Source organism: Diplotaxodon limnothrissa, linkage group LG13, assembly GCF_057381915.1.
Source record: "Diplotaxodon limnothrissa isolate DT_005_m linkage group LG13, D_limnothrissa_male_GT1.1, whole genome shotgun sequence".
In the NCBI taxonomy this organism is placed as follows: Eukaryota; Metazoa; Chordata; class Actinopteri; order Cichliformes; family Cichlidae; genus Diplotaxodon; species Diplotaxodon limnothrissa.
The window spans coordinates 27,645,144-27,662,001 of record NC_140608.1 but is presented as its reverse complement, the minus strand read 5'-3'; the positions used below and the strand labels follow the sequence as shown (position 1 = coordinate 27,662,001).

Here is a 16,858-nt window from a genome sequence, read left to right as displayed (position 1 = left end):
GACAGACCCCAATCAGTGAGGGTGGGAAAACAAGTCTCCCCCTCCATCTCACTCAGCACTGGAGTGCCTCAGGGCTGTGTTTTAAGCCCCCTGCTGTACTCACTGTACACTTATGACTGTGTAGCCACATCCGACACCACCTCCATTGTCAAGTTTGCTGACGACACTGCTGTTGTGGGCCTGATCTCTGACAACATCGAGACGGCCTACCTGGAGGAGATTAGGAACCTGGAGACCTGGTGCCAGGAGAATAACCTCCTCCTAAACATCAGCAAGACTAAGGAGCTGATCGTGGACTTCACTACAAAGCAGGCGAGGAATTACAAACCCCTCATCATCAGTGACACGCCAGTGGAGAGAGTGGACAGTTTCCGATACCTGGGTGTCCACATCACTCAGGACCTGTCATGGTCCTGTCACATCAACACCCTGGTTAAGAAAGCCCGTCAGCGTCTCTTCTTCCTCAGAAGACTTAGAGACTTCCATCTGCCACTGAAGGTGCTCAAGAACTTCTACTCCTGCACCATCGAGAGCGTCCTGACGTCAAACATCTGCACCTGGTTTGGGAACAGCACCAAGCAGGACAGACGAGATCTGCAAAGGGTGGTGCGCTCGGCAGAACGCATCATTCAATCAGAGCTCCCTGACCTGCTGTCCATCTACACCAAGCGGTGCAAGTCCAAAGCTAGGAAGATTATGATGGACCTCTCCCATCCCAACAATGGACTCTTCTCACTGTTGAGGTCTGGGAAGCGCTTCCGCTCCCTTAAGGCCAAAACAGAGAGAATGAAGAGGAGCTTCTTCCCCCAGGCTATTCGGGGCCTGAACCAGGTGTAGGACTGGACTCTCCCACACACGTCACTATAAGACTGGACTCTCACACACGTCACCACACGCACCACCACACATTTCCTATAATCCTATAATTCCTATAATTTATAATCTTTATAATCTTTATAATCTCTTCTGCTATTTGCACATTCTTTACTGTAAATTCCTAAGTTAATTTGTACATTTTTGTAGTAAATTGTAAATATTGTAAAACTTTTCTTCTGTCATTTAATGGTCGGGCATTGTACAGCTACAAGCATTTCACCCCCATGTCATACTGTGTATGGTTGTGTGTGTGTGACAAATAAAATTTGAATTTGAATTTGAGATGCTGTGGAAGAAAGACGGAGATTAATAACAGATATGATTCAATGCAGAGAGGTCTATTAACACATAGTGAGTGAGAAAGGTGACTGGAAAGGAAAAACTCAATGCATCATGGGAATCCCCCGGCAGCCTACGTCTATTGCAGCATAACTAAGGGAGGATTCAGGGTCACCTGGTCCAGCCCTAACTATATGCTTTAGCAAAAAGGAAAGTTTTAAGCCTAATCTTGAAAGTAGAGATAGTGTCTGTCTCCCGAATCCAAACTGGAAGCTGGTTCCACAGAAGAGGGGCCTGAAAACTGAAGGCTCTGCCTCACATTCTACTTTTAAATACTCTAGGAACAACAAGTAGGCCTACAGAGCGAGAGCGAAGTGCTCTAATAGGGTGATATGGTACTACAAGGTCATTAAGATAAGGTGGGGCCTGATTATTTAAGACCTTGTATGTGAGGAGCAGGATTTTGAATTCAATTCTGGATTTAACAGGAAGCCAATGAAGGGAAGCCAAAACAGGAGAAATATGCTCTCTCTTTCTAGTCCCTGTCAGGACTCTTGCTGCAGCATTTTGGATTAACTGAAGGCTTTTCATCAAGTTTGAACTAGTTTTTCAGCATCACTCTGAGACAGGATATTTCTAATTTTAGAGATGTTGCGCAAATGGAAGAAAGCAGTCTTACATATTTGTTTAATATGTGCATTGAAGGACATGTCCTGGTCAAAAATGACTCCAAGGTTCCTCACAGTGTTACTGGAGGCCAAGGTAATGCCATCCAGAGTAAGAATCTGGTTAGATACCATATTTCTAAGCTTTTCAGGGCCGAGTACAATAACCTCAGTTTGATCTGAATTAAGAAGCAGAAAGTTAGCGGCCATCCAGGTCTTTATGTCTTTAAGACATTCCTGCAGTTTAACTAATTGGTGTGTGTTATCTGGCTTCATGGTCAGATAGAGCTGGGTGTCATCAGCATAGCAGTGAAAATGTATGCTATGTCTTCTAATGATGCTGCCTAAGGGAAGCATGTATAATGTAAACAGAATTGGTCCTAGCACTGAACCCTGTGGAACTCCATAATTAACCTCAGTGTGTGAAGAAGACTCTCCATTTACATGTACGAATTGGAGTCTATTAGATAGATATGATACAAACCACTGCAGTGCAGTACCTGTAATACCTACAGCATGATCTAATCGCTCTAATAGGATATTATGGTCGACAGTATCGAACGCTGCACTAAGGTCTAGCAGGACAAGTGTTTTCTGTTGGGTTGTTTCTGTCAGAACCATGAAGACCGCCTCACCCTAGAGGAACTTCAGAATCATCCCTGGCTGAAATGACTTATTGAAGCCAAGCAAAACAGGGTTACAGAGCAGAAGCTCTAACAGAGCCTGAGTCAGCCTGAGTTATGAATACAGTTGTGGTCTCATGTTTTGTCAGTAGTACAAAGTTTACTTTTGCGCACTTTGCCACTTCAGTTTGTATTTAGAGCCACGACTGTATACACAACAGACCGAACATGCTCAGCTTTGTCAAAGCTTGCAGGAATTGGAGTTTAATTTGATAAATGAATTATTTCTGAATCAACAAAAAAATGGGCAAATGTAAAGAAATGTATCAATCAGGGAATTAGTAGCAACATTGATTGGACAATCTAAATCTCCCCACTTTTAGTTTTCATGGAAAATAACTTGTGTAATTCATGACATGAAATCATTTCCAATAACTTTGTCAGGTCAGTAAATAGCTGCCACATAAGTATAAATCTAAATCATACATCTGTATTATACAAAAAAAAAGCAAAAACTTTTGTGCTGTTTCTTCATAATAAATGGGTAGGGGTGCACAGTCAGTAAAAGTCACCAAGGCTCTGCAGAGCTCCAAACCTCCTCTGCCACAAACAGAAGCATCAAAAATGTGCGCTGGGAGCTCCATGACATGGATTTCTACAGCCAAGCAAATCTATATATATGTGGCCAAGAACCTTAGTCCATGTAGGGTATCTTAGCACAGTTTACTTGTGTCAGTTAGGTCAGCTAGTGGGAGGGCAGAGAGGGCAGCCTTTACATCATTTTATTGTAGAGTGACAGGAAGTGCCTATGAGCTTCTAATCAGGCAGAACTATTGACAGAAAATATATCAAAGGAAATACATTGATGAAAATCAAAGAAGAGAAATATTTATGTGATGTTCCATTTTCCTGAGAACTGATTGGCTGTGATGACTCCTTCAAGTACTACATGCTACTTTGTCCTGCTAGTTAAGCCTGCTATCTGTTCTCAGGCCTCCTCCTGTTTCACTGCCATATATCCATCACCAGAGGGATCCACTGACCTGCCTGCTGACATCAGAGCACACCCCTGTGTCATGTGACCTGGCTGGCATTGGAAAGCTGGACTCAGACCTCAGGAAGAAAGATTTTTATCAGTCAGCTGGCAGATGACACAGTGCTCTTCCTTAAAGATGTGAACAAGTGTACCGTGTCCTATGCAGTGTTGGTCAAGTTACTTGAAAAAAGTAATCAGTAACTAATTACTGATTACTCCCCCCAAAAAGTAATCCCGTTACTTTACTGATTACTTATTTTCAAAAGTAATTAATTACTTAGTTACTTAGTTACTTAGTTACTTTTTAAAAACACGATTTACAACCTGAAGAGGTGATAAAGTGATAGATCTTTCAGCCCAATTCTACTTTTTCTACATAATCCATCATACAAAATGTAATCAAATGGAAAAGTCTCTTTTTTTAACTTGTTTTATCAGTTTTAATCTTTTAACTTTATGCATCAAGCAAAACATTTAATTATATGCAACATTCTCTGACTTGAATAAATTAGTTTAACATTTAAACCTATTTTCTGCACATTCCAGCACATAAAATAAAATATTTTTTGTGTTTTCACTCACTCTTTCAAACAGATGCAAGTAAAACACAGCAGAAAATAAATAAAGTCAAAGACTCAGCGGTCCTTTTGCTCTATTTTCACCTGTAAAGCAGGAGCAGGGTAGGCGGAGGGTTACCCTGGTGTAGGTGTGCTGCGGTCAGTTGAAGAATCCGCGCGAGTGTCTCTGTGAGTTTCCCATCACGTCGTAGCTACTCGGTGCTTGCTCGGAAGTTTAGGGGTTTTTTTCGCTGTAAAAAGAAGTTTTCTTCCCACGCACGATGGACGCTAATGTTTTTGTCACTTTTTATGGAATCAAACTCAAAGTAAGGTCAGTACTTCCACGCTTTAAACGCTGCACGCTCATACTCTCTCCCGCACTCGATATATTATCCATTGTTGATCTGCACACAGCTGCTGTCACCAACGTCGCACTTGCTTACGTCACTGTCATGAGACATTCTCGCAAATAAAATCACGGTTTTAGTAACGCAGTAACGCAGCGTTCCTACGGGAAAGTAACGGTAATCTAATTACCGATTTTGCAATAGTAATCCCTTACTTTACTCGTTACTTGAAAAAAGTAATCAGATTACAGTAACGCGTTACAAGTAACGCGTTACTGCCCATCTCTGGTCCTATGTTTCCGGTATCCCAGTGAAAAGTTGTGTAACATATTTGGGAATCATTATTACCAAGGATATGAATTCTAGGAACGCTCTAAACTTTAACCCTATCATCAATAAAACTCAAAATGTCCTCAACAATTGGTTGCAAAGGGATTTGTCCCTAAAGGGTAGAACACTGCTCACCAAAGCCGAGGGTTTGTCTCGTCTGACCTATGCTGCTCAATCTTTACATGTCAATAACTCTGCATGCAAATCTGTTGATAAAATATTATTTAATTTTCTGTGGAAAAACAAAATTCACTACATTTGCAAATCCGTAGTTATGAACAATTATAACAATGGTGGCTTAGATTTTATAGATTTCAGCTCCCTAAATTACACTTTCAAAATAAATTGGATTAAAAACATCTCAAAAACCCTAACTCCATTTGGAACTTCACTTTATTCTTCTCTGCAGCTACAATATTCAGAAAATCCCAATTAATGACCTGCAGGGGGTAACTCATTAAGCTGCAAAGACTCCCTCAGATGGAACCTCATTAATGTATGGGCTCAAATCATTCTCAAATAGTGCCAAATCATACAAAATAAAACACTAAGTTCATGTTCAGTTAATATCAAAAGAGAGAAATAGTGTAAGTTCATAAATTGTTGCAACTTCGTGTCTTCATTTTCAGCTTCATATACTACGGTGGCTGGGAAGTGCAAATCGCAACAAATAAAAAAAAACCCGCAACAAATTACAAAAACCCACAACAAATTACAAAAACCCACAACAAATTACAAAAACCCACAACAAATTAAAAAACCCACAACAAATTAAAAAACCCCACAACAAATTACAAAAACCCACAACAAATTACAAAAACCCACAACAAATAAAAAAAAAAACGCAACAAATTTAAAAAACCCGCAACAAATGACAAAAACCCACAACAAATTACAAAAACCCACAACAAATTAAAAAAAAAAACGCAACAAATTTAAAAAACCCGCAACAAATTTAAAAAACCCACAACAAATGACAAAAACCCACAACAAATTACAAAAACCCACAACAAATTACAAAAAAACCCCGCAACAAATTAAAAAACCCCACAACAAATTACAAAAACCCACAACAAATTAAAAAAAAAAACGCAACAAATTTAAAAAACCCGCAACAAATTTAAAAAACCCACAACAAATGACAAAAACCCACAACAAATTACAAAAACCCACAACAAATTACAAAAACCCACAACAAATTTAAAAAAAAAAAACCTCAACAAATTACAAAAACCCGCAACAAATTAAAAATCCTTGACGGAAAGGGATTGTCTGAAATACCGGAAGTGACACAACGATTACTCCATATTTGTAGCTCAGAAAAGTGATTCAGGATGTAAACAAACGTCGAGAAATGCACTCCTCACAGCGCTTCCTCATTACCCTGACGGTGCTCGCTGCACTACATAGAGAACTGGAAAATGTTTTGCCCGTTTTGTGGCGTTAGCTTCTGCCTCTTCACCCCTTTTTGTGCTTCCTGTGGACGGTCTCTGGAGCTTTTGCGGGACACAGACCAGGCCGAAGGATCAAACTCCCCAGGGACATCAAAACATACAAAAAATTCTGTACAAAGTAATTTTGATATATTACTCACTTTTTTTCTCTTCAGACAGTCTATACTATTTCAGTTAAATAGCACGTTTATTTACCATTTTGGCTCCGATTTCTTTTTATGTTTCCTTATACTGTATTCTCGTCTACGTTTAGTAATGGAGAGTGCTTATAACCCCGTTTTGATGTTAAACGTTTTTCATTCAACCAGAACAAACATGTCCGTCATACAAGCAGTTCATGGAGTACAAAAAATCAAAATCCAAAGAGCGTCAAGCCTTCAACTGTGGAGCAAAATTTAAACTCAAGTTACAGAGTAAACCTGTCAAGGTAAGCCATCACAGGTAAATTTATAAACGAGGATTTGGCAATTATTCTTAAAGTGATCTTGCTTTTATTATTTGTTTCTAGATCAATATAGGAATAATGGTGTCACAACAAACGGACTTAAAACCGCTAAGAGGGAAAACACTGCCCTTATTTATTAGCCCCGAAATTACAGCCCCTGACCTCCTGAAAGCAGGCTGTAGAAAAAATGATAACATTCAACAAGGACTTGGTGGAGGGACCATATGTCCTTTTGTATCCCGACTGCACAGAGGTGATAAATGTGCCTGGGACAGAAAGGCCACTCCGACTGGCAGACTACAAAGAGGAAATAGGAAAGAACTACAACAGGATTTCTCTTTTCATTTGCCCAGAGAGCCACTTCAAACAAGGTTTGTTAATTTTATATTTTGATGTATTTACATATACAACAACTAATAATGTGTTTATTTTCTCAGCTCTGATTGCAGAGGATGGTACCTCAGACTCAGACCCTGAGATTGTGATTACATCAAGAAGCACAGCTGAGTTCAACCAGGCAGACACATTGGTGTGTACTTTTTCCCCCCTCCACCATGCCAGAGGCCTGTGAGTGGCCCAGGCTGAGTGCTCTATTTTTTTCTCTATAATGATCATAATTCTGTAACATCCATGGGTGGATTATTTTCATTGTGTGATTGTATGTTCTTTAAAAAAATTATTATTATTATTTTGATGAACTATCTAAATGCAATACGAAGTTGTTGAAAGCTTTGAAAAGTGCATATTTTTCATCTTAGGTTTTCAAACCACAAGACCAGAGTACCCCTAATGGTAAACATGCAGAGAAGGAGTAAGTTATTTCAGAGCTTGTTCTGCTATATATTAGAGTTGGGCAATACAATATGTCACAATATTTCTTTGTTTTATTTCAGGGAATATTGATATACATCACAATATAAACAGCTAGATTTGTGCATATTAAATGTGCCGTTGCTCATAAGTAAGATGTGAAATCCTCAGAAGCTTGTTTTGATTTAAATATTTATTTCCTGTCATACGTTCAGACAGACAGATGTATTAACATATTACATTCGTTTCAGATAACTAAAAAAGGGAGTTTTTCCTTCCCACTGTTGCCAAAGTGCTTGCTCATAGGGGGTCATATGATTGTTGGGTTTTTCTCTGTATCTATGAAGCGCCTTGAGGCGACTTTTGTTGTGATTTGGCGCTATATAAATAAATAAATAAAATTGAATTGAATTGATTGACTATTCTTATGTCAATGAAAAAAAAGAGGGATTAGAGGAATAAGCAGCATATAAAATGGATGGATAGCTCTATTGCAATAGTCTCATATTTCCATTGAGAAAAAAGTATAGTGCAATACATATTGTTGTTATTTTATTGCCCCGCCCTAATAAAAATATTTATTGGTTTCATAGCATTTTTATAATGTTGGTATCATAAAAAATATTAAACTGTATGAGCTTCTTATCTGGACATTTTAATTCCAATACTCTTATTCTGTTTCAGACATGCTCCAGGACCTTCATCTACCATACAGCCATGTCAGGTATTTGGGCAATTTATGTCAGCATGAGGTTTTTTGCTATTGTTGAAATAATACAATGCTATGTATGTTTATGTACAGTATGCAATCCTTGTTTTTCTTGTTTTTCAGATTGTAATATCTGATACAGAGGATCTTGATCACCAAAACGAAACAAATCCAGTCATGAGTCCCTATAGGTAAATAAAATTGTGTCTTATACGTAATTTTAAACCTGTAACTACAGTACAGGATTGGGTTTGTGAAATGGGTAAAGATAGTTATAGGGTCAACACAAGTTTTTCTAATGTTGGAATTATAATTTCTCAACAGTAAATATGCAGACCTGTGTGCCCCATGCATTGAGGACGAGGATGAAGAGCTGGTTGAAGTTACTTCACTGATGGATTCCAAAACACTGTAAAATATCAAATACTACTTCAAATAACAACACTAAATTGTATAGTCTTGCATTCTGTCTTTCATTTTTGTGATTACAGGGAAGACGTTAACATTACTCTACCTGACATCATTGCAAACTTATCCAGTGCTATTCATCATGGAAGTGTCAGCAGATTCAACATCTCAAGAGCAAATGTCTGGGATGGAGCAGTCAGGGGTTTCAGGCGGTTGTCATACTCTGAAACCAATGACATGTTGGTTAAATTTACTGATGATGCTGGCATTCTAGAAGAAGGACTTGATGCAGGTGGCCCAAAACGAGAGTTTTTGAGTCTGCTAATGAAACACATGAAAGATCTTCCCATTTTTGATGGACCAGAAGGACATCGATTCCTCGTCTACAATGCAAAGGGTATGCAATGATCAGATGTTTGATAAACTTAATTTAAAAACATTTTTGGGACTTGTAAATCAATTTTTTTAAATTATTATCAGAAGCAACTCATAATATTTTTTTGGATTATTTCAACACAGCATTAGTATGTCTATCTGGTCGATTGATCTGACATCGATCGGCTCTGATCGATCGATAGAGAGAGGTGTGTGTGTGTGTGAGAGAGTTTATCATTTACTGTATTCATTCACAGCTGTAAGGGAGAATGACTACTACCTAGCAGGAAAGATGATAGCTGTGTCAGTTGTGCATGGTGGTCCAGGGCCCCATTTCCTGTCAGAAGAGCTGGTACATTATCTTGTAGGCCAGACTTCAGTAAAAGCAACAGTTGCCTCAGTCACAGATGACGACATAGGGAAAGCTTTACAAGAGGTGAGGACAGCGCAGGATTTGAATGCAGGATAGAACTACAGTTTCTTCATCTGTATGAAATTAAAATATTCTTTCTTTGTGTAGGGAAAAAACAGGAATTGTCACGGACCCGGTTCCGGGGACTCGGGGTTCGTGAACAGTGTGAACCATTATTGTTATTGTTATTATTATTGTTATTAGTGTATTGGATGTATGTTTGCTGCACTGTGCTCTTGTGTTCCATGCTGGTGTGGGTGTGTGGGTGTCTGCGGGTGTGACTGAAGAATGAAGGACAGCCACCTGCAGGCCTGATGGGCGTGGCCCTGCCGGCTGCCGGTCATGCCTAGGTTCTCACACACCTGCTTCTGATCGGGCTCGTCGGGGGAGCTACTTAACAGAGCGATGGAGCTTCCTCCGGCACAGGATCGTTGAGTTAGACTGCATGTCAGTGTTTAAAGTACTGGTCAGTGTATGCCTGCTGGAGTTGGTGCCATAACGGCGGTGTCTGTTGTTTTTCCCTCAGGAGAGCGGAACACGGGACTGCAGGACGCACAGGGTGTGCGTAGGCACGGGAGCAGAGAGCACGGAATACCAGCACTTAGAGGAAGACACGTCACGGGAGTCGAGGGAGCACTTTGGAGATTTATTGTATGGTGTACATTTACCTCACTGTAAATAAACCCACTGCTCATTCCACTAAGTCCAGCGTTTGGGTCCTTTCTCCAACATCCCCCACGGTCTGCCAGCCAGACCGTGACAGGAATGAAAATCAGACACATAAGCTTACATTGTGTATGTCCATTTTTATGGGTTTTTCAGATCGACAGTGCTGGTTCAGTGGATGTCCACTGTCATAAAACACAGTACTATGCTACAGGTGGCTGGTTGTCTAAGGCATGTTTCCACAGTTGAGGAAAAGAAAGACATTGTGTCTGACTATCTCCGGTGGTATATAATTGCTCGAAACTCTGTAATTGACAGGTGAGACTATTATAGAAGAGACTATGCACAACACCGTCATAACAATAATTCTATAATTTCCAACTGAAATGTTTTACATTCTCCAAGGTTTCCAAAGTTCAAAGTGTGTCCATAGTTTGTGCATGTAACTGGTAAATGACAAAAAGTTCTCCTCATTCTTTAGATTTAAAGAGGGTCTTTCAGCACTTAATTTCCTGAGTGCGCTCCAGCAACACCCTACTTTGCTTTCCCCGGTCCTGTGTCACATGGAAAAGAAACTCACAGCTCTTGAACTTGAGAGACTTTTCAAACCTGACTTCAGCCCATCTGGAAGTAACAGGAGACATCTGGAAAGTCAAACTGTGGGCTACTGGTCCAACTATCTGCTTGACTGTGAAGGTTTATACAGTGGGGCAAAAAAGTATTTAGTCAGCCACCGATTGTGCAAGTTCCTCCACCTAAAATGATGACAGAGGTCAGTAATTTGCACCAGAGGTACACTTCAACTGTGAGAGACAGAATGTGAAAAAAAAATCCATGAATTCACATGGTAGGATTTGTAAAGAATTTATCCGTAAATCAGGGTGGAAAATAAGTATTTGGTCACCTCAAACAAGGAAAATCTCTGGCTCTCACAGACCTGTAACGTCTTCTGTAAGAAGCTTTTCTGTCCCCCACTCGTTACCTGTATGAATGGCACCTGTTTGAACTCATCATCTGTATAAAAGACACCTGTCCACAGCCTCAAACAGTCAGACTCCAAACTCCGCCATGGCCAAGACCAAAGAGCTTTCGAAGGACACCAGGAAAAGTATTGTAGACCTGCACCAGACTGAGAAGAGTGAATCTACAATAGGCAAGCAGCTTGGTGTGAAAAAATCAACTGTGGGAGCAATCATCAGAAAATGGAAGACATACAAGACCACTGATAATCTCCCTCGATCTGGGGCTCCACGCAAGATCTCATCCCGTGGGGTCAAAATGATCATGAGAACGGTGAGCAAAGATCCCAGAACCACACGGGGGGACCTGGTGAATGACCTGCAGAGAGCTGGGACCAAAGTAACAAAGGTCACCATCAGTAACACACTACAACGGCAGGGAATCAAATCCCGCAGTGCCAGACGTGTTCCGCTGCTGAAGCCAGTGCATGTCCAGGCCCGTCTGAAGTTTGCCAGAGAGCACATGGATGATACAGCAGAGGATTGGGAGAATGTCATGTGGTCAGATGAAACCAAAGTAGAACTTTTTGGTATAAACTCAACTCGTCGTGTTTGGAGGAAGAAGAATACTGAGTTGCATCCCAAGAACACCATACCTACTGTGAAGCATGGGGGTGGAAACATCATGCTATGGGGCTGTTTTTCTGCCAAGGGGACAGGACGACTGATCCGTGTTAAGGACAGAATGAATGGGGCCATGTATCGTGAGATTTTGAGCCAAAACCTCCTTCCATCAGTGAGAACTTTGAAGATGAAACGAGGCTGGGTCTTCCAACATGACAATGATCCAAAACACACCGCCCGGGCAACAAAGGAGTGGCTCCGTAAGAAGCATTTGAAAGTCCTGGAGTGGCCTAGCCAGTCTCCAGACCTCAACCCCATAGAAAATCTGTGGCGGGAGTTGAAAGTCCGTGTTGCTCGGCGACAGCCCCAAAACATCACTGCTCTCGAGAAGATCTGCATGGAGGAATGGGCCAAAATACCAGCTACTGTGTGTGCAAACCTGGTAAAGACCTATAGTAAACGTTTGACCTCTGTTATTGCCAACAAAGGTTATGTTACAAAGTATTGAGTTGTATTTTTGTTATTGACCAAATACTTATTTTCCACCCTGATTTACGAATAAATTCTTTACAAATCCTACCATGTGGATTCATGGATTTATTTTTCACATTCTGTCTCTCACAGTTGAAGTGTACCTCTGGTGCAAATTACTGACCTCTGTCATCATTTTAAGTGGGGGAACTTGCACAATCGGTGGCTGACTAAATACTTTTTTGCCCCACTGTACAAGGGTAACAGGAAAAGCTATAAACAGCTTGTCCTGGATGGGAGAAAAATAGAATTGAAATCTCAACTGTGATGAGCCTGATATGTTCATCTACACAGATGCAAATGTGGATGCAATTTTGCTCACATACCTATACTAATATATGTATATTCATGCATAGTGTTATCTATATATACACGTACCCATGCACTCATACAGAAATACTGATACACATAAATAGATCTGTGTGTAATTACAGAATTTAATTAGATGATGTAATTAGGTGCCAGTATTAATAATAGAAGAAGACATTTGCTGGAAGGATCTGAAAAGATAAATAACAACCCCGAGAAGTTGAAAGGGAAGCTTGAGGTGGCAGTGTTCAAATCAACAATATTAGTCTGAGTAAGGTGGTTGGTGATTTCCAAAGTTTGACACCATCTTTATTGTCCTTAGACTGAGGTCTGCCAGCTCTATTTTTACTAGAACTAATGGATGTTTTTATTACATTACTTGCATTAAAAAAAATTCTATTATTAATAAAACTGTTACCGCAGTTGTACCAAATATATTGACTGCACTGTTTACTTCTCAAGCACACCATCATACCTACAGTAGAATGGTTGACAAAAGAATGAAAGAACTGCAGTGGTAACGCCTGGTAAAGGTCCAGACCTCTCCTTGAAGGAGTAGTAACAGATCTAACAGTTTATGATAATAATAGTAATAACTGGATGATTGTTTACAAGTGCTGCAGCCTCTGCACTGATAAGGGTAACCCCACAGTGCCTGCATCTGCACTATACAACCTTACTGTCACGGTTCTGTATTCAGTATTCAGTTCAGTATTTTGAGTTTATTATGTTTTGGTTTATTTTTGCATTATGGATTGTTTTCTGATGTTCTGGTGCTTTGTTTATTATTATCATTATGGATCTATTTCTGTTATTCTTGGTGAGGGATCAGTTCTTAGGTTTTGGGTTCTCATGTGTATTGCAGTTTCTGTTCAGTGTCATGTCTGCATCTGGTTTAGTACTTCTTGTTTCCTGTCTTATTGTGAAAGTCTTTGTCTTATGTTAGTGTGTGTGCAGCCTAGCTCCCCCGTCTCGTTAGCCCTGATCTCCCCCAGCTGTGTCTCCCTTCTGTGGCCCATTCCCTCATTACTACCCTGTGTATTTAAGCCCTGTGTTTTCCCATGCTAGGTGTCGCGTCGTGCCATCAGATTATGCCTGTGTGTTTCGGTTCTCCATATTCCATGTTCACTTCATGTTTTGCTTTCGTACCAGCAATAAAGCTGAGCTCTTTGAGTTTCAAGTTAGTGTCTGAGTCCTGCGTTTGGATCCTCCTCTCCGCCTGCCCGCACACAGAGCCCTGACACTTACAGTCTCATTAAAAATAATCATCACTGGCTCATAGTAAAGCTAGTTTCCAGAAACATTACCAAATGTGGCCGCAAGATGGGACTCGTTTACAGGACGGCTGGAGCAATAAAGCACAACAGAATGATTGAGGTTGTCTGCAGCATTTGTTTTGCTGAAAAAAACCCTGCAAGATAAAATTAAGGTGGGCCGCTCTGCAGCTGTCACTATAGAAATGCTGTTTCATGAGTCTTTGTGCTAAATGTTCTGTTGGTTTCCCTTTACATTCAGGTTCTGTTTCCTTTTATTTCCATCTACACATACAAACATCCAAAAAATTCCCTTTGCTATGATCATGTGACATCAGGATCTTGATGCTGCATCTCTTTATTAAAATCCAACACCAGATCATTTCTGTTCACATTCTTCCTGAGCTCCATTTGAAAGCTCGACGATGTAAAGCAACTGGCCAACAATCCATAAGGAAAATCCTTCATCTTGTGTCTTTCTGCCTGGAGCTAAAAGACTGTATGTTATAGAGCTCTTCTCCCTGACTTCAGCTCTATGTCGCTCTGTCTGTATTGTAACAGTAGCAACAGTAGCACAAGACGAGGACATACAGTGGGGCAAAAAAGTATTTAGTCAGCCACCAATTGTGCAAGTTCCTCCACCTAAAATGATGACAGAGGTCAGTAATTTTCACCAGAGGTACACTTCAACTGTGAGAGACAGAATGTGAAAAAAAAATCCATGAATTCACATGGTAGGATTTGTAACGAATTTATTCGTAAATCAGGGAGGAAAAAAAGTATTTGGTCACCTCAAACATGGAAAATCTCTGGCTCTCACAGACCTGTAACGTCTTCTGTAAGAAGCTTTTCTGTCCCCCACTCGTTACCTGTATGAATGGCACCTGTTTGAACTCATCATCTGTATAAAAGACACCTGTCCACAGCCTCAAACAGTCAGACTCCAAACTCCGCCATGGCCAAGACCAAAGAGCTTTCGAAGGACACCAGGAAAAGTATTGTAGACCTGCACCAGACTGAGAAGAGTGAATCTACAATAGGCAAGCAGCTTGGTGTGAAAAAATCAACTGTGGGAGCAATCATCAGAAAATGGAAGACATACAAGACCACTGATAATCTCCCTCGATCTGGGGCTCCACGCAAGATCTCATCCCGTGGGGTCAAAATGATCATGAGAACGGTGAGCAAAGATCCCAGAACCACACGGGGGGACCTGGTGAATGACCTGCAGAGAGCTGGGACCAAAGTAACAAAGGTCACCATCAGTAACACACTACAACGACAGGGAATCAAATCCCGCAGTGCCAGACGTGTTCCGCTGCTGAAGCCAGTGCATGTCCAGGCCCGTCTGAAGTTTGCCCGAGAGCACATGGATGATACAGCAGAGGATTGGGAGAATGTCATGTGGTCAGATGAAACCAAAGTAGAACTTTTTGGTATAAACTCAACTCGTCGTGTTTGGAGGACGAAGAATACTGAGTTGCATCCCAAGAACACCATACCTACTGTGAAGCATGGGGGTGGAAACATCATGCTATGGGGCTGTTTTTCTGCCAAGGGGACAGGACGACTGATCCGTGTTAAGGACAGAATGAATGGGGCCATGTATCGTGAGATTTTGAGCCAAAACCTCCTTCCATCAGTGAGAACTTTGAAGATGAAACGAGGCTGGGTCTTCCAACATGACAATGATCCAAAACACACCGCCCGGGCAACAAAGGAGTGGCTCCATAAGAAGCATTTGAAAGTCCTGGAGTGGCCTAGCCAGTCTCCAGACCTCAACCCCATAGAAAATCTGTGGCGGGAGTTGAAAGTCCGTGTTGCTCGGCGAAAGCCCCAAAACATCACTGCTCTCGAGAAGATCTGCATGGAGGAATGGGCCAAAATACCAGCTACTGTGTGTGCAAACCTGGTAAAGACCTATAGTAAACGTTTGACCTCTGTTATTGCCAACAAAGGTTATGTTACAAAGTATTGAGTTGTATTTTTGTTATTGACCAAATACTTATTTTCCACCCTAATTTACGAATAAATTCTTTACAAATCCTACCATGTGGATTCATGGATTTTTTTTTTCACATTCTGTCTCTCACAGTTGAAGTGTACCTCTGGTGCAAATTACTGACCTCTGTCATCATTTTAGGTGGGGGAACTTGCACAATGACTAAATACTTTTTTGCCCCACTGTACCAGTATTTCTTTTAGTACTCATTACAAGACAATGTGTTGAATTCACATATACATATATAATTTTTTTAATTTATTTTTTATTCTTTGCAGAATCACAAACTGCTGTGTCGGTGGGCGATGTTCTGATGTTTGCAACTGGGCTAACATCACTGCCACCTTCTGGATTAGATCCACTACCAAGCCTACAGTTCCTGGATGACTCTTTATTCCCGATGGCAAATACATGCTTAAACTCATTGAAACTACCCATGACAACCTCATATTCTGTGTTTAAATCCAACATGGATTTTGGAATTCAAAACTCCCCAGGATTTGGATGTTTCTAGGATGTCTGGCCTTGTATTTCAAACCTGCTGTTGATTTGTTTCTCAAGTTTTTAAGTCAAGATTTTTTTTAAATATGTTATGAATAGGAGAAGGTGGGACATACTAGTGGTACAGCACAAATCCATTTTGGTTTACCAGGTTTATTGTAATTTTATTAGATAACCCAGTCACTTACAGCTGCTTCTTCTTGGCATTACATTGTAAATTCTGTAGGTTTTTTGATACAGGACTTATCCAGAAATCAGTTATGAATTTGAGCGTGTGTTTTTTTTTTATTCTAAAATGTAGGTACATATGTTCAAAGGGGATTTAAAATACAATGGCTTGACTTGATTTGTTCAAATGTTTGACAGTGCTGCTAAAAGTAAAGGCATTTAAAAGTGCACCGTGTTCTACTCTTAAAAGTTGTAATAAACCCACAATACAGTGCAAGATTTGATTTTATTATTTATCGAAATCTTCAGGACTGTATCTCAACTTCCATCAGCTAAACAAGGATCACAATTAGCAAGACATTGCAGTAAGAATGTGCTTTTACAAACACTAACTTAAACTTTTGGCATCTTCAGCCAACTCATGTAGCCTAGTACAAAAATACAGCATATGCTATAGGTTTTGGTAAAAAAAAAAAAAAAAAGAAAAAAGAAAAAAGGTGGGTTTTTTTTTTTTCTTTT

At 40.3% G+C, this 16,858-nt stretch overlaps 1 protein-coding gene and 1 pseudogene across 2 annotated transcripts; both read left to right on the top strand.

The window, feature by feature from the left end:
- The first annotated feature begins 6,422 nt into the window (after nucleotides 1-6,422).
- Nucleotides 6,423-8,546, top strand: LOC146620410 (uncharacterized; annotated as a pseudogene).
- A 222-nt stretch (nucleotides 8,547-8,768) lies between these two features.
- Nucleotides 8,769-16,184, top strand: LOC146620409 (G2/M phase-specific E3 ubiquitin-protein ligase-like). Of its 2 annotated transcripts, none has more exons than XM_085369600.1 (5): nucleotides 8,769-8,936; nucleotides 9,172-9,361; nucleotides 10,149-10,310; nucleotides 10,474-10,688; nucleotides 15,949-16,184. In XM_085369600.1, exons 1-5 carry the CDS (start codon nucleotides 8,777-8,779, stop codon nucleotides 16,182-16,184), a joined length of 963 nt encoding a protein of 320 aa, XP_085225726.1. In that variant the 5' UTR covers nucleotides 8,769-8,776. The 2 variants fall into 2 exon arrangements, with proteins under 2 accessions (XP_085225726.1, XP_085225725.1); XM_085369599.1 differs by having other exon boundaries at nucleotides 8,777-8,936; nucleotides 9,172-9,374; nucleotides 10,168-10,310.
- Nucleotides 16,185-16,858: the final 674 nt, after the last annotated feature.

What these genes read in the sequence shown, in the direction of transcription:
- LOC146620409 (XM_085369600.1), top strand. Translation starts at nt 8,777, where the DNA reads ATGTTGGTTAAATTTACTGATGATGCTGGCATTCTAGAAGAAGGACTT. An exon ending in CCTCGTCTACAATGCAAAGG is followed by an intron (nt 8,937 to 9,171) that starts GTATGCAATGAT and finishes ATTCATTCACAG; the next exon opens with CTGTAAGGGAGAATGACTAC. An exon ending in TTACAAGAGGTGAGGACAGC is followed by an intron (nt 9,362 to 10,148) that starts GCAGGATTTGAA and finishes TGGGTTTTTCAG; the next exon opens with ATCGACAGTGCTGGTTCAGT.